The 22,339-nt window shown below is 48.5% G+C and overlaps 2 protein-coding genes across 6 annotated transcripts in view; one reads left to right on the top strand and one right to left on the bottom strand.

Moving 5' to 3' along the window:
- FAM184B (family with sequence similarity 184 member B) overlaps positions 1-22,339 on the top strand; it is a 135,593-nt gene that overhangs the window by 109,013 nt on the left and 4,241 nt on the right. Inside the window, exons 8-16 of one of the 2 annotated variants that reach the window (XM_079154253.1) lie at positions 2,332-2,435; positions 7,661-7,790; positions 9,071-9,283; positions 13,425-13,578; positions 14,800-14,963; positions 16,011-16,183; positions 18,411-18,557; positions 20,265-20,382; positions 21,540-21,644. In XM_079154253.1, the coding sequence (XP_079010379.1) occupies positions 2,332-2,435; positions 7,661-7,790; positions 9,071-9,283; positions 13,425-13,578; positions 14,800-14,963; positions 16,011-16,183; positions 18,411-18,557; positions 20,265-20,382; positions 21,540-21,644 (1,308 nt within the window). The remainder of the gene's footprint in view (positions 1-2,331; positions 2,436-7,660; positions 7,791-9,070; positions 9,284-13,424; positions 13,579-14,799; positions 14,964-16,010; positions 16,184-18,410; positions 18,558-20,264; positions 20,383-21,539; positions 21,645-22,339) is intronic. The other variant, XM_079154254.1, reaches the window with a different exon arrangement.
- Positions 1-22,339, bottom strand: part of MED28 (mediator complex subunit 28) — a 75,781-nt gene that overhangs the window by 42,259 nt on the left and 11,183 nt on the right. The window contains exons 5-6 of one of the 4 annotated variants that reach the window (XR_013766275.1): positions 10,831-11,513; positions 9,291-10,548 (exon numbers count right to left, since the gene is read on the bottom strand). The exons of 1 other annotated variant lie outside the window; for it this stretch is intronic. The gene's annotated coding sequence lies outside the window, so the exon portion shown is untranslated. Of the gene's footprint in view, positions 1-9,290; positions 11,514-22,339 lie in introns of those variants that run through there. 2 more of the 4 variants (XM_079154271.1, XM_079154268.1) reach the window with 2 other exon arrangements.

Below are 22,339 nucleotides of genomic sequence, written 5' to 3' on the forward strand. Positions count from 1 at the left end.
AGCAAAAGCAGGTAGGCTTGAAGTTTGCAGCACCATAAGCTATTATAATTATCTTGTTATGCTCAGAATTCTCTACCCCAGCATCTGTTATCTGAGCTCAAGGTCAAGACTGATATAATTCTGTGCCTTTGCACAAAACTTCCGCAGGCAGTGCATCACCAGAGCTCCTGGGCAATCTTGTCCTTCACCTTTGCACAGAAAGTTCCCAGAGCAAAACACAGCCACAGCTTCAAGTCACAGCTCTCCACAGTCGTACAATTTATAAGACTTCTAACCTGTATCTGGGGTTACTTTTACATTCATTTATAACCTAGGAAGGGAGAAAAGTGCTCCTATAACTAATTCAAGGTAGAAAAACCTTGAATGTTTTATTGTTATATCCCGAGAAGAGTGCCTGGCACACAGTCAGTTATTAATAAATGTTTGTGAGAAGATTATGGTCCCACAAAAGGTTGTTATGGAAACTTCCAGAGGAGAGAGTGTAACTGCAATGCATGAGATGGCAAAATCTTCAGGAGGAACTGACAGTCAAGTAGAGTCTTGAAGGAGGAACAGATCTGGGGATTAAAGTCTACATCATTAAGGTTCCATCAGAAAAACAAACTAAGGATGATACAGGATACGGGATTAAATGTAGGAACGAGCTGGCATAATTGTGGGACCCAGTTATACATTTGGTGTTCAACTGCTGCCTCTTTGTCTAGTGGCAGGCCTAAAACTGCATCTAATACTATGCTGGGGCCTCTACATGTATTAGTTCATCTAATCCTTGTGATAACCTAAGTAATTTTCCCAGCGTTGCACCACTAATAAGAACTGGGATTTAAACACAGGGAGTCTGCTACTAGAGTCCAAGCTTTAAACCAGAGACTATAGTGAGGGAGCAAAGAATGCAAGCGTCACAGGGAAGAGCATTTCAGGCAGAGGGATCAGCCTGTGCAAGCCCCTGGGGCGGGTCTGCTTGTTTGGAGTTCTGGGCATGTCAGTTAGAGGGGCTTATTAAACATTAAGGACAGTTGGATATACATGTCTGAATATTGGGAGAAAGATTGGAAATAGAGAAGTAAGTTTGTTTGTCATTAATATCCATGTAGCATTTAATACCATGGGACTAGATGAAACTCTGAGGCCTGGGAAAAGGGAGTATTTTTGGAGGAGACTGAGAAGGAGTTGCTGGTGGGATGGGGACAGAGGAGACCCAGGAGAGAGGGCTGTCAGTGGCCCTGCTGAGAGGGCCAGCTAGCTGAGGCCTGAGGACTGTGTGATGTGGGTGTTTCGTTGACCTTAGCCTGTTTGTTGCAGACATTTCAGTATATTGAAGGGTACCTAACCATTTTGTTCCAGGTCAAGTGGGGACAGGAGCTCAAGGTTCCACCCTTGAGCTCAGCTCCACCCAAGTGACCCCAAGACCCCTCCCAAGGTTTCAAAACCAGTCTGAAAACCACATATGCAAGCTATCCAATTCATTTACAGCCGATGAGTATATTCAGGATAGGGAAGACACTGGCTCAAGGTCACACAACTGGCTAATGAGAAACCAGGTTGTAGTTTGTCACTATTTATTTAATAAGATTTGACAACAAACAAATCTGCCCATGCCCTGTCTTAACATATTGTTTTCCCTGGACTGTGGTTGCCATTACAAGTAGAAAAATCAAAATTAAAAAGTCTTTGCTACCCTTACGTCTCTGTGGAAAGGAAAGAATGACAAAATGAGCAAATTCAATGAGTACCAATTCAGAATGCTCATTGTTCCCTCATCATTTCTGCGTTCTCTGCCCATGTCCCATTTCTCAATGCTTTTGACCCTTCAGCAAGTTCCCTGTTTCTGATCCTATGGGAGAGATGCATCACACCACAACCTATGGGATGGGCCTGATAATCAAGACTAAGCTGCTCACACTTACTGCCCTGGCTGTGTGCCAGCTCTGGACTCTGATCCTCACCACAGCCCCACAAGTCAGGCCCAGCAGGGTCCCTCTCTGCAGGCTGAAGTGGTTAAGGGTCAGAGTGCCTTGTTGCATATCCCAACCCTACAACTGTCATGGTGGAACCCTGGGCCAGTACTTATTCTCTCCAACTTCAGTCTCACCAGCTGTATGAACTGCTTGGTAGACTGCAAAACAGGACACAAGTATAAGTGCCTCCAGGATCAGAATCAGGCGCTGTTCTAGGCATTGCAGCATCATGGCCTCCTCCTCCCAGGCCTGTAAACTGGGCACAGACAGTGGAGCTCAGGGGCCTCTTTCTCCTCTGCTCTCTGGTTTGAAGAAGCCCGGTAGAATCAGGGAACTGTGCTTGATCTCTTCATGTCGTTGTTTTTTGCCTTAGGATCCTTGCTCAGAGCTGAAGGAACCCTCCCAGACACTGCCCAGAGAAGAGTATCCAGATAAGCTAGCAGCTGAAGAAGGAACCAGCAGCGACGAAGAAGAAAGGTACAGACCCCAAGTGCTCTAATGAATGAGGACTCAGATTTGGAAGGAGGCGTCACCCATTCCCTCTGTCCTCCGGTACCATGCTCAGTGAGGGAACCTACAGATCTGTGTGTTGTTGGTATAGCTGTGGGCTTTACATAGCCAATCCAGTGTGTTTAATTACCACTCCAAGCCAGAGAGGTTTTGGTATAGTTTAAACTCAAAGAGGTTAGGAATCCTGCCCAAGATCCAGGCCTGGAAAGGTAGGGGATAGGGGAACTTTGTCCCCCCCAGGGGAAGTGCCCCTCTGCATCACCTATACTAGTCAGCTGTTGCTGCGTTAAAGCATCCTCAAATATCAGTGATTCTCATGGGTGAGCTATCTTTATGCTTGGATCAGCCAGGCTCTGTTGGGCTTATGTGCACTTGGCACTAGCTGAGGGTTAGGTGTTATTACTCTGCAACAAACTAGAATTCAAGTTTGTTCCACGTGCCTTCTCATTCTGGGACCCAGCCTGAGGGATGAGCCCCTGTTGAGGGCAGGTTATTTTCATGGTAAAGGGAGAGAGCTCAGAAGGGCTGAGGGAAACATGCAATGCCTCTTAAAGCTCAGTACTTTCAGAACTGCACTCAATTCCATACTTATTCCATGGGCCAGCATAAGTCGTGGGACCACAACTAACATTAACGGGCAGAGAAGCATATACGTCTATGCATCTTAGCCCAATGAGCTGCTTTAATATACCATAGGTAGGTGACTGAGGAGAAATCTCTTTCTTTTAGATTAAAAGTTGGGAAGTTCAGCATCAAGGTACCAACCAATTCAGTGCCTGATGAGGACTGTCTTTACAGATGACCATCTTCTCCATCTTCTCAAATGGGCAAATGGGGAGGGACAGGGAGAGACCAATCTTCCATGTCTATTCTTATAAAAGCACTAATCCTATCATGAGGGCTCCACTCTCCTGACCTAATTACTTCCAAATTCCATCACGACTAGTATCAAATTGGCAATTAGGGCTTCAACATATGAATTTTGGGAGACACAATGTATCCTATAGCACACCATAGCCACAAGAAGTAGGAGAAGAGGACAGGGAGTATTTCTGAGTAAATACAACATGAAACAGTCTGTTACAGCATCTCAGGAGATTCTGATACACAGAGTCTAGGGTACCTCCCAGCCATGTTATTTTGAGAAAGCTTCCCAGGTGATTCCGAGGACACCAGTTATGTCCCACTGCTCTGCACTAACAAATGACATATGTGGGTCCTGGCAGATGACCTGTATGCTCCTGTCATCTAGAAGCTCTCTAGATGATTGAGAGGCAGGGCAACACACAGTCCAGTAAACTCCAGCTCATAAGAGTCCCACAGCACCCTCCAGCTTCTGTGCCAGTCTCTAGGAGGCAAATGAGCAAAATAATCAATAAGGACAGAATCTAGAGTCAGGCCTCCAGGTTAACCACTGGCAGCCATAAACTTTTCCCAGGTAGAACTCATGATATGGGAGGGAAAGAAGGCTCTCTTTCCCTGAAAACAATGGCAGAAATTTCAAGGAGGCCTCCAGTGGGTCCATCCTGGTCACATGTATTTTCAAGATAGTCATTCTTGCCATCCTGCTTTGTTTGGCCAGGAATGTGTCATATGCCCTTCCCTGGGGCCAGCTGCACCCAAGCCATATGAACTAAACAAGGTCATCACTGAATGGGGACAGGCTTTCCCACAAGAGGATGCTGGGCAGACCAGCAGCAATGTGGTAATCACAGCAGCCTTCTACATCACCGAAGAAGGACACCCAACTCAGAAGAATTGGGGAGGCCAGGCCCTGGAGGCTGCTCCCACAAACTTTTTTTTTTTTTTTTTTTTTTGGTGGGGAGGGGCAGTGAGTAGATAAGCTAAGCAATGTAGAGAAAGAAGTGGGAAGATTGGCATCTAAGGTCAGGGACATAGGACAGAACAACGGCAGTGGCTTCCTTTTGGGGGTGGGGTTGCATATTCTGGAGTTACTCTCAAGAGGCATGGGTACTGGGAATGGACAACTGACCTTCTGGGCACAGTGGCTCTAAGACGTGGCACCTTGTCCGCTGGCTGTTGACATGAAGTGGGGGAGAGAGGTCACAGTCAGATTTAACAGGGAGGTGGGTCAGGTCAATCGGCTGTGCCTGCTTTGTGTGGGATGTCAGGCTGGGACCCGTTCCTTAGGATGAGAGAGAATTGGAAGCAGTGGAAAGAGCACGGAAAGGGAAATTGCCATTCGCGGTAATCCAGGGAATAATAATGATGACGAGATAATAATGTTTATTGAATGGTGGAGTGCGATAAGCACATTTAAAGTATGAATGTATTTAATCTTCATAGGTAGACCCCGTTATTAAAGTACTTCATTTGGAAGATTTCAGAGCAACAGAAAAGTACTAAATAACTTGCCTAAGTTTATACAGTCAATAAATTGAAAGATCTGGATGCTCTATATTTTGACTGAGATGTTAATTTCATGGTTGCATATATTTGCTAAAATTCACTGAATTATACACTTGCATTTCACTATATGTAAATTTTACTTCAATAGAACATTTAAATAATAATACATGAGCCCCTATCTTGGGAGGAAGTCCAGCCCCCTGCCCAGGATTCACAGGGAGAGCTCCCCTGCTCCGCACAGCTGCCCTGGGGCCACCTGTCACTCTTGCTTTAGGCTACCCTCACTGCCTCTCCAGCCTTCTCCTAACCTTAGATTTGTTTCATATCCAGATCTCAGACTTTTTTGGTGGGGAGGGGCAGTGAGTAGATAAGCTAAGCAATGTAGAGAAAGAAGTGGGAAGATTGGCATCTAAGGTCAGGGACATAGGACAGAACAACGGCAGTGGCTCCCTTTTGGGGGTGGGGTTGCATATTCTGGAGTTACTAGGAGGCACATGAGCAAAATAATTAATAAGGACAGAATCTAGAGTCAGGCCTCCAGGTTAACCACTGGCAGCCATAAACTGTTTATTGCTCCTTAAAGATGGCTGTTTGTAGAATGAAACAGACAGTATTACCATATATATATATATGTATGATTACACAAATGGTGTGAATCTACATTGTGTGCAACCATAGAAATGAAAAGTTGTACCCCATTTGTGTACAATGAATCAATATGTGTCTGTAAAACTAAAAAAAAAAATTTAATTTAAAAAAGATGGCTGTTTAGTGCATCTTCAAAATGCTTGAAGATAATCTAAGAAAATTAGAATGCAAAGAAATAAAATTTCTCTTTTTAAATGTTAAGTTAGTTCTTTATATAATTCTTACTATGTACCAAACAGTTTCAAGCACTTTGTAGATGTTCAACCTATTAAGCCATATAACAATCCAAGTGAAAGATACAATTGCTAGCCCCTGTTACAGATGAGGAAGCTCAGGCCTAAACAGTTTGAAGAGTTCACTCAAGGCCACATAACAGGTAAGGAGTGGCACTAGAATTTGAAACTGGGCAGTTCAGCCCTGGCATCCAGGGTCTTAGCCGCATGACTCTGCTGCTGCCCCCAGCATCCTGGTCTTCCTTTCAGGGTCCCTGTTGACTGTCTCCTCCTTAATCCCCTGCCTGAGTCCCTGTGCTGGGCCCACTTCTGCAGAGGCCTCATCCTATGTCCTCCGTCACAGCCCAGGGCCCTAAACCACTGAACTCTGGTTCTCTGGACTAACGTCCTTGGCAGGGGAAGCAAAACATCACCCTAGACCATCTTCTTACATTGTCAAACAGGATAAATGCTTAGTATCCCAATGCAAACATTTGAATCTCTCAGTAGATCAAAAGTTCAGAACTGAGGATGCTGGGAATGGGGGAGGGTCTCCTTCAAAAACCTCTGTCAGCATCTTATCTTGAATGAATGAACTATTGTGGCTTTCAATCAGCATTTTTTTGGTTCATGCTTCATATGTGGAGGCTTACTTATAATCCCTCAATTTACACCTGGGGAGAGCTAGTATAAGTCATGAGCAAGCTTTGAAAACCATGAAGTACTGTGTGGGGTGTTATTGTTTCATTTTTTTTCATATAAAGGAAAAGTTGTAAAATTAGACCATAGAAACCTCTTTTATTGGAACTTCTAGGGATCCTCAAAAGAACTCTTAAGCTCTCAAACATTCTAACAGTCATTCATCATTGATTAAGTACCCATTAAAATGGGCATCAGGTAGTTCCTGCAGAATCCTACACAGTAACACTTAGGATGTCTATTCACGTTGCTCTTTGAAAGACTGCTGGTCCAGTCCTAGCAGGGGTCGTGGTGGTCTCAGGTGATGGAGTGGCGTCCGCGAGGTGGAGAACAAAACAACACAAACTCAAGGAATGGATGCTAAGTTCTCAATTTTATTTTTCCCAGCCAGCTTTTTATACATTAAGAGGTAGGCAGTTACACATGTTTTTTCAGAACAGGAAGAAGTCACAAGGAGAAAAACAAAAATATTTTGTATGATCATTACCAGACTAGACAATGAAGTATTCTAATTATTCTAGTAATTGTTTACTTGTGATAACCTATAACTAAACAGTAAGACATATTAATATTTAACTAATCATAAAGTTTAAAGCAAGCTCAGTAGGGTTGAATAAACACCAGTCGTGTGACTACTGCTGTAGTTAATAAATGCTAGACATTTTAAGATAACAAATATATGATATCATCTTATACTGTGTAAACTTAACATTGAGAAACCCCTTCATTTCTTCTGTTCCCTGTTATTCCTTCCTGATGGGGTTGGAATTGTTTGCCTAGTGTTTCAGGTCATCTGAGAGTTGTCAACAGGGGATCGGCAGCTAGAATCTGTTTTTGTATTTTCTCATAGCAATCTTGGTTACTCAGAGTTTCATAGCAAATGTCTAAATCTGAAATCACTGTTCCATAAGAAGTCTGGGTTTTATGTGCTAACCCTGGTTCTGTTCAGACCCCTACTTTCAGGGAAAACACATAAAATATTAATAATAAACCTACACATATTAAGCAAGCAAAGAAGGAAAACCCACAACCCAAATTCCCAATGAGATGAGACTTTGCAAACATCTTTTATTACTCAGTGGAATCCTTGTCAAGCACTGGGGGGAACTGCAGGTGGTGTAACAAAAGACAAGATGTTTCTCACCCACCCCAACTCGCACTGGAGCCCCTCCTCTGAGGCAGAGTAGCTGAGGTGGTATCAGTGTGGTTGTGTCATTCCAAACCCTAGGATCTTCAGTGATTGTGGTCTCCATATCTTCCAAGGATTGAAGTACCCCTCAAGGAGAGAAGTGACCCACGACCTCCACTGGGCTCTGTGCTGAAGGAAAAGGCACCTGAAATCCAGCGTCTGCAGGAGGACTGGCAAAGCCAGAAGGCCAGGCTGCAAGCCCAGGTAGAAGGGCAGCCCTGTGCTGTGTGCCTTCACAGGGAGTGAGGCCCCGCCTCCTCCTACTGACAACTCTGGAAAAGCGCAGGGCAGGTTCCCACTGGAGCCTGGGAGGGCATCATGGGCCCAGGGCAAGGTGGGATTCTTGGTTTTGTTATTGATTTATTCAAAATCTGCCTATTCAAGGGTTGGGGTGTAGCTCAGTGGTAGAGCAATCACCTCACATATGCCAAGCCCTGGGTTCTCTCCCTAGTACTGCCATAAAAAAAAAAAAAAAAAAAAAAAAAAAAAAAAAAAAAAAATCCCCAGCTGTACTCATGGACACCTACTACAAGTCACCGATGATACATCAGACATCAGTGAACAGTGAACATACCAGATAAAACTCCTTGTATTTTATATATAAGGAACACACACACACACACACACACACACACACACACACACACACACACACTAGCAGCAGAGATGGAAACAAAGTCTGCCCTCCAGATATTTAGTTTCTGCAACCTACACCTACAGATAGAAAATAATTTGAGGGTAAAAACTATTTTTGTACTGAACATGTACAGACTTTTATTTCTAGATATTTCCTGAACAATAGAGTTAAACAACTGTTTACACGGTTGCATTTATATAATGCATTTGCAGGGCATTGGGTAAGGAACGAACGTAAGAATAATTTAAAGTATGCAAGAGCATATGCAGAGGCTATATGCAAATACGACACCGTTTTATGTAGTAACTGCAGGTGGACTGGATCCTGTCCCCTGCCGACATGGAGGGACGACTGTATTTTGTGCTTTAGCAGAAGAGGTGGGAACGGACATAAAGTAAGAAACGTAAGAAATAAGCAAATCATGCAGTGCCTTAAGAGGAGATAGGTCTTCAGGAAAGGAGCAGGGCAGGGTGGAGGGGCTGGAGGCCCTGGGGATGGGGAGCAGGGAGTGCGGCTGTAAATGGCAGGTGGGGAAGAGCCTCGGGGAGAAGCAGGATGGAATCAAGGCCCCGAGGGAGGTGGGGGAGGCCACCCTGTGGCTCTCGGAGAATGTTCTGGCTGTATCTTAGAGGGTGTGTCCCAGAGCGTCTTCACCTTCCCGCACGGGTGGCTCTAGCGGAGCCTCCCCTCCCCGGAGGACTTGTCACCGGTTTTCTGGTTTGCCTTTCCACCCCTCGGCGTTGCCACGAGGACGCTCCCTCGCGAGAGGCCCTCGGAAGCTCAGGGCCCGAGGCCACACTCCGGGAGGGCGCGGCAGGGCGCGTCCTGAGGCTCCGCTGGCCCGCAGGTCTCGCAGATGCAGCGCGCGCTGGAGCAGTGCGCCAGCAGCTACCGGGCGGACCTGCGCGAGCTGCAGCAGCTGTCGGACCAGGAGCGCCAGCGGCTGCGGCGCGAGCTCCAGGACAGCCTCCAGCAGAGCCAGGCCGCCAGGGCCCAGCTCGAGGCCGCCCACCAGCGCGCCCTGCGAGCCCTCGACAAGGCCAAAACGCAGGAGCTCAAGGTACGGGAGCGGCATGAGCCGCGCTGCCCTCAGGGGCCCTGCCGTGCCGCACCTGCGTGAACCACCCACTGCCCAGTGCCTTTTGTCCCTTATCTCCGGCACCCACCGTAGTCACACAAGGTCACTATTATCCCATTACCTTTCCCACACGAGGAAAGAGGCCCAGAGAGATTCACTAACTTGCTGAAGGTCACACAGTAGTAAGGGGCAAGGCAGGACTCAGATTCGGTCCCTTAGACTTCGTGTGCAGCTTTCTCCTAACTGCATGCATCCCTGACATAGAGGATCAACTTGCTCTCCCGACTGGAGCAATGTCATGAATGACGCCCGCTGGGAACTTGGGTCAGGCCAGCAGCTAAAGGAGGGAGGGAGGGAGGGGAGCTCCCACTGAGAAAGAGCAGCATCAAGAACTCCCCAAGGCTGGGGAAGCTGAGGTGATGGTCAGCCAGATGATGTTGAATCCGGTTCGCCCTCTGGGCACATTTCATCTAGCACCTTCCACCTGTGACCTCCTGGTGTGGCTTAAACATGACTTTCTCAGGAGACATTCCCTCCCTGTCACCTGGAGGGGTGTCCACCAGTGACCAGAGAAGAGGGAATGAAAGGAGCTGAGACGCAGGGGATCCTGCAGGGTAGAAGGAGGCTGTCTGGAGCTGGCTATGCCTGGAAAGTCCAGCAGTGCACACTGCAGCAGGGAAGAGGACGCAGGGCCCGGAGAGATGTCTCCAGAGGAAAACAACGACGGCTCCTCTGAGAGGTTTGACCATGTCGAAAACTGTACTGAAAGCGCTTCACTTTTCAGGTGTTAGAAGCAATGAGAGGCTTGGCCAGATATCAAACACTGACTAAGCAAATTCTTAAAAATGCAGCAGTTATTAACACGAGGAAAAAGTTGTACAGGCAAAACTTTAATCATAATAGCTTATTTAAGCTCAGCAGTAAATGATACTTAATATACAATAATGAAAATATGGAGTCCATTTCAATATATTCACAAAGTGATGTAACCATGAGAGATGGAAGGAGGAGACTGTATATCTCAAATCACCAGCTACCACAATGGGAAAACAAGTCATAATCTCAAAACAATCCAGACAGAGCAGAATGGAGATACTATGTTTTCAATGGTAGTAAATACCAGGAGAAACTACCAGGAGTGGAGACAGCTTCCTCTTGAGAACGGGATGGGTTGGGGAGCCAGGAGCCTGCTTCTTTTCCTTTCTTTTAATACCTTCTGGTTCTTTATAATATGTGTCTGTATTGCCCTGATAAAAAAGTAAAAACAAGCTTAAAAAAAAAAAGAAATGAGATAATGCACTGAACTGGCTCACATTTTACCAGGTACTCAAAGAAAAAAGTCCCTCGCTTCTTACTTGTCTAAGTCTTTTCCCAACTGGTTTGCAATTGAGAAGAACAGTCTGGCCAATGAGACCCTCCAGGTCTGTCAGCTGTAGCTGGCCTTCCCGTTTGTCAGGACTTTTCCCCTCCCCTCAGGGTTACAGACCCCAGACCCCCACAGAGGCAGAGGAAGCCTGAGACTTTGCTACCTGCGAGGGAGGAGCTCCAGGGGTTCTGGGGGATGGATGAAGAAGGGTCTTAGGCCCAGCCAGGGGAGAGGAAGAGGGTACTCTGCTCATCAAGGGCTCCAAGTCCAGGTGCTTGGAGACTCTAGAAACAGATTAAGGGGATCTTCATTGCTGGCTCCCGTCTGCATAGGGATGGTTCCAAAATGAGACCAAGGAGGTTAAGTGCTGATTCTGACTGGAAGGAGCAGATATCCAGGCATGGCTAAGAGCTCAGTTTTTAAAATATCCACCCTTGCTACTTATTGATTTATTCTACAGATACTTATTGATCCACTGTTGTGAGCTACCATGGTGCTCAGCTTGGGAGGTACCAGATGATTGACACTCTGTCCTCCTGGTACTCAGCTCCAAGGGGACAGGCAGCCACTGAAACAGATAGCTGTAATTTAGTGGGCCAGAGTCACAAGACAGTTGTCTAAAGTACTTTGGGAGCACAGGGAAAGGAAACTTTACACAGTATGGGACATGGAGAGACAGGGTGGAATTGGGACCCTTAGGAAGCCCCAGAGTGACCACAGTCAGAGCAGAACAAACTTCCCATAGAGAATTCACCAAGGAGTGTCCGATGTGATGTAAAGTCTGGGTGCAACCCTGTGTGGTCCTTGCTGCCAGGGGCTTCTCCACCAGACAGTGGGCAGCTGACCCTGCGAGCAGAGACATGGTCACAGGGTTAGAGTTTGCCTCCCTCTTTTACAACCCTGTGCTCAGACTTCTCCATTCCCACTTCACTGGACATGGAAACCACCAACTGGCTTCCTCTGAGCCTTGCTGCAGGTGCTAGTGCCAGTGCCAGGAGAGGGAGGTCACAGTTTGAAGGCGGAGGCGTTTCTTCTTCTCATTAGATAAACTTGCCACTGAAAAGGCGGAATTCCCATGGAGTAAGACGACTTCCCTGCCGCTGCTGGGGAGGAAGAGACAGAGCCTGGGAGGGCAGGCGTTAAGTTCCCGCTGGGTTCAGTGGCTGGCTTGGCTGGAAGGTGGCTGAGTCTCCCTCAACCAGAGACTCATTGTGTTTGGTGAAGTCCCATTTCTCCTTGTTCCTGGTGGTGGCATGGTTGTGGAAAGGGTCTGAGCCCTGGACTCTGCCACCCAGGGGTCACACCCCTACTGCCTTGGCAGGTCCTTTACTTTCTAAGTCCATTTCTTCCTTTATTAAAAGGGGATCGGGTTAAAATTCCTGCATCTTTTCTGTGTGACTTAAGGAAAGCCAAGTCATCTCTAATAGCCTCAGCTTTCTCATCTAAAAGTGTGGGCTGTGTTTTAACTGGAACTCTCTTGATTGCAAAAAGAATAAACCTAGCAGACACTATTAATTTCTTGTTGCTACTGTAACCAATTGGGACTTAACACAAAACAAACTTGTTACCTGACAGTCCTCGAGGACAGAAATTTGAAATCAAGGTATTGGCAGAGCTGAGTTCCTTCTATATGCTCTAGGGAGAGTCTGGGTCTTGACCTTTTCCAGCTCCCAGAGGCCACCTGCCTTCCTTGGCTCCTGGCCTCCTCCTGTGTCAACAAGGCCAGTAGTACAGCATCTTCGCATCTCTTTCCCTCTCTCTCTTCAATTCCACCAGCAAATCTCCAGCCAACTCTCCTGTATCCCTCTTATAATGATTTTGTGATTGAGGCCACCAGATAATTTGGAACAATCTCTTTTCACAATCCTTAACCTAATCACATCTGTCAAGTTTCTTTTACCATGTAATGTAACATATTTAGTTTCCAGAGATTCAGACATGAACATCTTAGTGGTCATTTTTGTACCTATCACAGAAACCCACAGGTGCCTCTCCCCCTCATCCTGGGGAAGATAGAGATTGCTTACTGTTTTTGTCAACTTTTGCACTGCTGTGACCAAAAGACCTGAATAGAACAACTTAAAGGAGGGAAAGTTTATGTGGGGCTCACAGTTTCAGAGGTCTTAGTCCATAAATGGCTAATTCCATTGCTCTGGGCCCAAGGTGTACAGAGATAGTATATCATGGCAGAAGGGACCAGCACAGGAAAACTGCTTGCTCATGGTGGGGTAAGGAAGCAGAGAGAGGGAGAAAGTTGGGGAAAGGGTCACAGAAGTCGTACCCTCCCAGGGCACACCTCCAGTGACCCGCCTCCTCCAGCCATACCCTATCTGCCTATGGTACCAGCCAGGCAGCCCACTGGATCTAAGTTGGACTGTTTAGGTTGCAGTTCTCATAATCTAACCATCTCACCTCTGATCATTCCTGCATTAACAGGAGGTCTCGGAGGCACCTCGCATCCACACCATAATCCCTCAGTGCTTCAATCTGTAACCACTCAGTCAGTGTCTGGTCTCTTTGTCTTATTCCCTTTCTTCTCCATCTCCTAACACTAAATTCTCAGTGAAAGAACTCTGATTGCCCCTGTCCTTGGAACACATGTCTTCTCTGGTCCAATCAGCTGTGGATGGGGGTGAGTTCACATGGTACAAAATGGCCAGTCCATTGCTCGAGCATTCCCTGTAGCCTAACAAGCCCTCCACAAGCAAGCAACGAATGCCCAGCTTCATACCTCCTTCCTCCTGCTCCTGCCCACAGGCCACAGAGGAGCGCCTGAAGAAGGAATCCTGCCACAGCCTCCAGATCCAGCACCAGGCACACCGGCTGGAGCTCCAGGCCTTGGAGGAAAAGGCCAGGCAAGAGCTGCAAGAGGAGCGTGAGAGAATGCAGGCACAGCAGGCTCTGATACTAGGTACACCCCTCCGCAGGCCTGCCAGCACCCGAAACCAGTGGCAAGCCCGGACCCAGGGGCCTGAAGGACAGAGCAACCACCCTGCTCTGCCTTCAACAGCTGTGCGACCTAGGGTGGATCACCCTGAGCCTCATTTTCCTGTTCTACAAAATAGAGCCATTATGTGGATTAAATGAAATATTAAATATAAAGTATCTAGCCTATAAGAGGAGCCTAGGGAATATAAAGATTGATATCATTATTAATATCGAATGTAAGATGGCTGAACCTTCCCAGGGTATTATGGGATTGCCTCAGCCTCTCGCTGAGGGTTCATGCAAATGGGGAGCTCAGGCCTCCAGCCTCCACTTTGGTCTTCCTTGGTCTGCTCTCACAGTGTCCCCAATGTGAAATTCAGCCCTTCTTCTGTTTCCACCTCAGAAACACTCTCACGAGCACTCTGACAGTTAATGGAGGCGTAAAGAACTCTGGAGCCAGTGCCGGGTTTGAAGGCCAGCCTCGACACCCAGGTTGCCTGTGGGCTGTGTGCTTCAGCCTGCTGTTGTGAAATTAAGATAACAGCAGCCTTGTCGGGCTATAGGAAGGATTCACAGGAGTATTTCTCCTGGTTTTGGCCCAGATCCTATTGGGATGACACACCATCTCCCATCTCCATGATCCAGCCAAGACCCCAGGCCCAGGGGAAGGAGAACCTGCAAATGCTTTGTCTCAAGAGTTGACATAAACTTCAAGATTTTCAACATGAGACCCTTGAACCCAGAGGAAGTCCCTGGGTCATTTCATAATTCCTTGTTCTTCCCTTGGCTTCCTGACGTGCACTGAAACCAACTGCTGCCTCAGGATTAGGCCCTGGGCTCAGGTCATCCTGCAGTGGCCAAGCAGGTGGTTCAGAGTTAAGAACGATCTCCACTCCACCACCTACCTGTGTGGCTCTGGGCAACTTACCCTCTGATATTCATCATAAAATGGAGGATGAGTAGGGGTGGGGAATAATATGCAGCAGATAAGATGGTGTGGGGCTTAAATGAGAACAGTTTCAAAGGGTCTACAGCACATTTATTGCTCGATACGTGCTACTCCTGTTTCTGTTATCTTAGAATTAAGTTCAGGGGACTTGACCTGAAGCCCTCGGCAGCTACCCACTCCACCCCATCCCAAAGACTGTCCCTGCAGGACAGACTTCAGCCATGACCATGACCTTCTGCTGTCTTCTTTCTGCAGAATCCCTCAGGCAGGAGCTGTCAGAACAGCGTGCTCTCTGCTCGGAGCACCAGAAGGAGCTGGAGGCGCTGCAGGCCGAGCTGAAGGCTCTGGGCAGCTTGGGCAGACGGCAGGCTACTGGCCCATGTCTAGCAGACAGCCCGGACCATGCCATTGTCTCAGAGGTCAGTGCCCCTGCCCCCACCATACCCCACCCACCCCTCTCTGCCCTCCTGGAGCAGTATTAGGGCCACAGCTGCCAGCCCATGGAGAATAGGCACTGCCTGAAATGGCAGGACCCTTCTCCTCCCCGGGTCTGGGGGATGCTTGGTGGGCTGGCAGGCTTTCATCTTTGAAAAGCAAAAGATGGTTCTTAAGTGCTGCACATTATTTGTAATTCAGATACAGTGGCATCTCAGGGTATGGTGCCAGACACCTCCCATCCCAGACACCTAGTCTGAGTCAACTCCTTGGCATGTGCAGGAGAATTTCTCAGAACACCTCCCTAGACAGACTCCCTGTCTAGACCTCGATGTTTCCATCAAGGTCCAACTTTCTGGCTGGGCCTTGCCCATCCCCCCTTCCCTGCATGTCCTTAAACTCCTATTCCAGCAGGTAGCACAGTGATCTCCTAACAGTCCAGGCCCCTCGCCTACAGCCCATTGCTATGCTTTGGGTATTTGGGCAAAAGCCCAGAACTACTTTGTAAAAAGCTTTCAGTGGCTCCCACTGGGATAAGCTCCAAATGCACTGGCTACAAGCTGCGTCTCCAGCCGTGTGCGTGTGAATTGCAGCCTGCTACGCCTGCTCCCTTTTCTGTCCAGCTTGCCCCAAGGTGGCGGGTGGGGTGGGGGAGCTTCCCCTCATACCCAGATCCCTCCACCCTGCAGCTCCTGGGGCACTTCCGTGGCACTGGGATGCACTGCGGTTCCTGTTCGGCCCTCAGGCGGTACCGTGTAGGCGGGGCTCCAGGGCCTCCAGGTCGAGGGCAAGGCCAAGGCAAGCAGCCTGGCACAGGTGAAGCGCCCTGCTTGTTTGGACGTGCTACATCGTGGCTCGCCTGTTCTGCTAAACTCCTGGCGGGCCAGACCCGGCCAGCTCCAACGCTGGAAATTCAGGCTCCTAGGCGGGGCACACGCGGGCCTCCATCCTCGCTGCAGCGCAGCTGTCCTGTGGTGCCTCGTCCTCCCTTGCACTCCCTGAACGCGCCGGTCCTGTGTGCGCTCTCCTAGGATGCGGGCGGCCCGGGCCCGGCCGGATCCCCGCGGGGCGTGGCCGAGCAGGGGCCGAGCGAGGGCTGCGGGCTGCGGGAGGAGAACGCTCAGCTCCGGGACGCCTTGCTGCGGCTGCGCGCCGAGGCCGAGCAGCACCAGCAGGAGGCGCTGCAGCTCCGCGAGCAGCACAGGTGGGTCAGAGCCCGGCTCAGCTGCCCCTCCGCTGGGGCTCCCTGAGCCTGAGAGGGAAAATGTCCCCGCCCTCCAAAAATACTCCTTACTACGCTAACACTTCAGGGATGTTACTCCTTTGACCGTGCAGGGTACTGGTGTCCTGGGAATCCTAGATCTCCAAGTAGGATTTGGCCCGATAGGAGAGGGAACCCCGTGTCCCTGAAAATCACGGAATTCATCAGACCTTGAATCGGACCTTCCTAGAAGGCCGCAAGTGTCCTCAGCTCAGGCCTTTGGAGACAGTGGTGGATAGTTCAGACAGTGCTGAGCACCCTTAACTGGGTTGTGTGATGTTGATGAGCCAGCTGATCTCTCCCAGGCTGGGTGGTCTGTAAAATGGGGGACCAGGGTAGGTGGCAGTGAGGTGTGTGCAGGAGGCTTGCACTGCGTTGGTTCATTGTGGAGGTTAGTAACTGATCAGTCCTGAATTTCTCCCTCTCCCTGTTGGAAAGTTTTTATTTATTTATTTATTTTTGTGCTGCTGGGGATGCTGCTGGGGATTGAACCCAGGGCCTTGTGCTTGCAAGGCAAGCACTCTAACAACTGAGCTATCTCCCCAGCCTTCTGTTGGAAAGTTTTTAATACAAATTCAATTTCTTTAATAGGACTTTTAACAGGACTATTTAGTTTCTTTTAGAATGAGCTTTAGCAGTTTATAGCTTTCAAAAAAGTGGTAGAGCACTTCCCTAGCAGGCACAAGGTCCTGGGCTGAACATCTGGCACTGAAAAAAAAAAAAAAAAATCTCCCGGAACCTTTGTTGAACATATATTACTGGGTTCTATCCCTAGCATTTCCGACTCATTGGGGCTGGAGTATAATCAGTTAGGTTTTCGTTACCAAAGGAGCTGCTGCTGAGGTCACCAAGTCCATCTTGAGTACCACTGTATGAGTCCTTCGTTTCCCTCTTCATGCAGCAAACAGACAGGTGAGGAAATTTTCAGAGGTCCTGGAGTTCCTCAGGACAAGGGAACTTGGAGAAGGGAATCCCCTTCTCCAGGCAGAAGCACTGGCTGAGATTAACCAAGGAAGAGTGTCCTGTAGCCCCAGGTAGCTCTGAGTACATGGGTTCTCAGGCAGAGATGTCCCCAGGAAAGCGCTGTCAAAACATCCACTCTGGCCCCACCCCAGCTGCAGCAGAGCTGAGGAAGGGCCCGGAATCTGGATGTGGAAAGAAGCCCAAGGTACTCTAATGCCCCGTGGGGAGGGAAGTTGCCACCAGAAGGGTGTCCCTCTGAGTCCTCAGCTCACAGGTGGGGGGAGCAGGGTTCCCACCAGGCTCCTGTGGCTGTGAAGTAACTCAGGTCCCAACTGGGCTGTGGTCCTGAGACCTTCCTCCCAAGTGAACAGCAGACCTGAGGCTCATCTGAGGGATGGCCATGAGCCCACCTGGCCAAGGTGGGACACCTTAGATTCAAATAGTGCCTCACCAACTGACCCTGGGCAGGTCCCCAGAATAAGGAGACTGGCCCAGGGTTGGGACTCCTAGCCACTTTGGGTATAGCTCCCTGTGAGTGAGGAAAACAAGGGTTTTCTCCTGGGAATAAAAACAATTGCATGAAAATTGACATGTCCTTTATGAGGGTGAATGACCCCTAGGGCTCCACCTCTAGTTGTTGGCAAATGATAGCTAACGGCTGAACATGTACTTTGTGATTTCCTGTTCTAGACACATTAGTGCAATTCCTCCTTGCAATAACCCTATAAGGTAGGTGGCACTGTCACCTTCATTTAGCAGAAGACACAGAGCAGGAGTAGCTTGCTTGAGGTCACACAGCTGGTGGTAGAGGAGGCCATGGACGTAGGCAGCCTGGCCCCACGTGCTGCTCTGACTTCATGGACTGCAGATCTCCCAGGTCTCAGAGTCCCAGTGCCCTGTGATTCCAATAGGGAATTGAGCACCAGGTCCCCTTCGCTGCTCCATATGAGGGGAATGTTTTCTGGGGCTCTCCTCCAGGTCTGTTCCCCTTTCCTCTGAAGCCTGCCTCTGGCTCAGGTTCTCCTTCATGGATGCCAGAGTGGGAGGGTGCTGAGAGGGGCCCCTGCTCTCCTCATGGGTATTCTGATCTTAGATTCATAACCTCCGCCAACCCAGGGTCTCCCAAACCATCCCTCTCAGTGGAGCGGGGAGGGGCTGGACGTCCCCAGAGCCTGAGCGGGCCTGGCTGTGCTTCTGTCTACCCCAGGATGCTGGAGGAGGACCAGCAGGCCCAGAGGGCCAGGGAAGCGGAGGTGCTTCGCCAGGAACACAGGAAGGAGATGCAGGCCATGGTGGCTGACTTCAGTGGAGCCCAGGCCCGGCTCCAGGCCAGGCTGGCTGCCCTGGAAGCGGAGTAAGAGAGACCCTGGGCCCCAGGTTGGGAGACACAGCAGATGTGCCATTTATGAAGTGGGCCAACTCATCCTGGAGTCCCTAGATTTTCCTGGATTTTTCCTTCCAGAAAGCCCCTCAGTTCCTGGCAGTTCCTGGCAGTTGAGGATGGTGGCCCTTCATTTTATGAGGCTGCAGGGCACAATTATCTGTGACAATGAGCACTGTTTCATGGGCCTGGTTTACCCCTCGCATTTAGAAAAAAAATCAGAAGGACCTGGGCTACCTTTCTTTGAGCGTTCGCCCTTTTCTGACACACATCATTCATTTAATGTTCACAACAGTCATCTCAGTGTTCACAACAGGGAGAAAGTGTTTTCTCCTGACAGATAAGAAAAGTACGGTCCTTGTGCTTTATTCATTTATTCATTCAACAAGTATTTGTTAAGGGCCTACTGTGTGCTGTGCCCAATTTTAAGCTCGAGTTGTAAGAGGGACAAAAAGACTATGCTTTCATGGTGCTAACAAGTTCTAGATGGGGATTTGAACAAGAAATAGTTAAATACGTAATTTCATAGCAGGCAGTGAAAGTAGTAGAAGGCAGTATCAGGGTATAGAGTGACAAGGAGCATCTGAGAGCCAGTTGGAAGGAGCAGCACATACAAAGGCCCCAGGGCCTGTCGCACAACTAGGAAGTCAGAAGGCTCGCGTGGGTGAATGCAGTGAGGGTGAGTGGTAGGAAGTGAGTGGCTGGCAGAGATCCTGCCCTCAGCGGGAAGAAGCCTGGGTGTGTACAGTGCCCAGGGAAGCCAGTCCAGGACTGTGGGCAGGAGTGACAAATGACATGTCTGATTTACCTTTTAAGAGCATCACTTCTGGCTGCTGAGAGCAGGGGCTGGGGTGATTAACAGACCATGTGGGAGGCCATTACTGTAATATAGGTACAGGTAGGTAAAGCCACTGGCCCGGGACTGCACAGCACTCAGCGAACAGTGCATCTGTCTGACCCTTAGTCCGCACTCTTAGAGACTGGTCTCCACCGCCTCCAATGCAAAATGAATCATCCAAAAGCGGCAGTGAGAGGTTTTTCCAGCCACCATCTAATGGGCGCGTGCCATGTACATTGAATCCTCACAACCACCCCGTTTCCTGACCCGTTTAAAGGGAAAGGAACAGGCCCAAGGGTGACATGCTACGCTCAAGGTAACACAAGTGGGAAAAAGCAGCACAGGGTTAGAGCCCAGGCCATCTCATCCCAAAGCCCTGGGCCTCCTGGGTCCCCTGCTGCCCCAAACCTCCCTCTCCCCTCACCATGGGGGACTTCTAGACTGCCTCCTGCTTCACCTGTCTGCCAGCAGATGGCACCAGAGCCATGTTGGCATCTGGGGGACCTGCTGGCCTTCCACGGGGTGGTGGCATTTTCCTGCCCAGGCCTCTTGCCCCAGCTACATCCCAGCCTCCTGAAGCCTGGCTGACTGTAGCGCCTGTGTGCACACTCAGATCCCTGGTTCCCTGGCCCAGCAGCCCTGGGAGAACTGATGGGGGGCAGACTGGGAGAGGGGTCCTGGGTTCTACACCCAACTTAAGAGTGGCCCTGCACCAGCCTCTGCTGCTGTCCTGCCTTGGCTGGCCAGACTCAGCACATGCCATCCCTCTGTGTCCACGGGGCCTCCCTCCTTTCTGTTGAGTAATCACTCTGTAAGGGGGACTAACTGCCTGCCTTGGACAGACTGAAAGACACCGGAGAGAAGCCAGGGAAGGGAGCGTCCAGGCCTGAGGACCTGCAGCTCATAGGCCGTTTGCAGACCCGCCTCAAGGAGAGAGAGGAGATCATCAAGCAGCTCACGGTGAGGCTGCCCTGGCAGGACAGACGGCAGCAGGGCCCCTGCCCACGCACCTGGTGGGGCACTGCTGAGCTGCTGCGGGAACAGCCCCCACTGTGTGCCTGACCTTTCTCTGGGTGCCTAAAATCTTGCCTTACAAAGGATCCTTCCTTAAAAGAATTACTCACTTTAAAAAATTAGTAGAGGAAAACAGGAGGCACAGAAAACCATTCTGCTTCCAATGGCTTTGCTTCATGTTGAATATTGGTTCAGTTTTTTTTTTTTTTTTTAAATGAATGAGAAAAATCTAGAATGGCTTGCCCCTGAATTTTTGTAGAACCAGAATTTTTATTATTGATCTTCCTGTTGTAAAAATGAGCACCTGTTTCCTAATTAGCAAAACCATTCCCTTGATCCCTTGAAGATAAGTTATTTCCAACTTCCTGATTCTGTATCCTAAAGCCACCAAGGCCTGATGGTCATTTCTTGAGATGCCCCTTCCCTTCATTTACTCCTGGTCACCTGCCTCATTTCTGTCTCCTCCAACTTTGACCAATGACTGAAGATTAGATTATATTGATAAGAAATTATGACTCACTTGCTGAGTGTGAGATATTGTGGTTATGATTTTCTTAAAGAAAAAGAGTCCTTAATCTCTGAAATACATATTTAAGTTTTTACAGATGAAATTAATGACTGGAATTTGCTATAAGAATAATATAGGTGGAGAGAAAACAGTAGGTGATGACATACCTAATAATCCAGCGTGGCCATTATAGTTACAATTGCTTAAGTGGGAGATGGATCTTATTTACCCTCTTTACTTTGTGTATATGTCTACGATACAAATATGAAACAAAAGGTGGTGAGGGAAGGAGGTGAGATCTCGTGTGCACTCAAGAGTATTCTTTCTTTGCAACTATCATTAACTTTCTGCACTAGATTCTTAATTTCAAATGCTGAGAATACTTGCATGGCATAAATTTGCCCTTTCCTTTTCCAAAGGACCCTGGAAAAAAAAGGCATTCCCCAAAGCTCCCATGGCTGGAAGCTCAACTGCCCGCATGCCCTCCCTCCCCGGCCTTGCCTTCTGCGTTCTGCCCTCCCTGACGTCTTCTTTCAGCTCAGGCCCAGTGCTGTGTGCTCGGGTTCATTCAGACTTGGATGTACTGGTTTTCCAGGAAGAGAGAAGATTTCACTATGCTGCATTCCCCAGCGCGATGTCCCATCGGAATCGGTCCTTTTCTTTCAATCCTCACCCAGGGTATTTGACACCTTCCATGAAGGTAAGCTGGTTCTACTGGTTTTGCCAAAGCAGCTGTTGATTTCTTCCTCCTAAAGGAAGCTCCAGCTAGTTGATGTCACTGGCCTGGTATACACTGAGGAAAGGCATTGACCAAAAGGCCCACAGGAATGGTCCACAGTCCTAACAGACAGCCTTTACATCTGGCTTGGGAAGATGAGATGTGGCTTTTATTTCCCATGGGCCTTTGTATTCTTCAAATTTTCTACAGTAAATATGATAACAGCCCTATCTGGGTTTTGGGAGACAGGAGAGATAGTAGGAATTTTCCACTTTATTTCTTTATGATATTTTTGGAATATGTAATGATGAGCCTATTCACATCCAAGTCTCAATATCCTAACACCTCTAAGGAATTAGTATTTTTTTTATAGCTCACTGAACACCCAAATTGACCTGAACAGATAAGATCTCATTTATGATTTTTAACAATATCCCGTTAGTGTGACAAAATGTTAAGTTTCATTGCAGAGATACTAATACATTTTGAGTCCAGGGTGGGTTCAGCTAATGATGAGGGTGGTACACGATCTCTAAACTCTTAAAAAAAAAAAAAAAAATTACCGAGTCTTCTCCAGAGGTTTTGAAAAGAAAATTGACTTGTGTTTTTTAAAATGTAAGAGTGGAGAAAAAGGATTTAAAGGGCTAGAAATGTAGCTCAGTGGCAGAGCACCTGCC

This window comes from Sciurus vulgaris (assembly GCF_902686455.1).
Source record: "Sciurus vulgaris genome assembly, chromosome: 9".
NCBI lineage: Eukaryota > Metazoa > Chordata > Mammalia > Rodentia > Sciuridae > Sciurus > Sciurus vulgaris.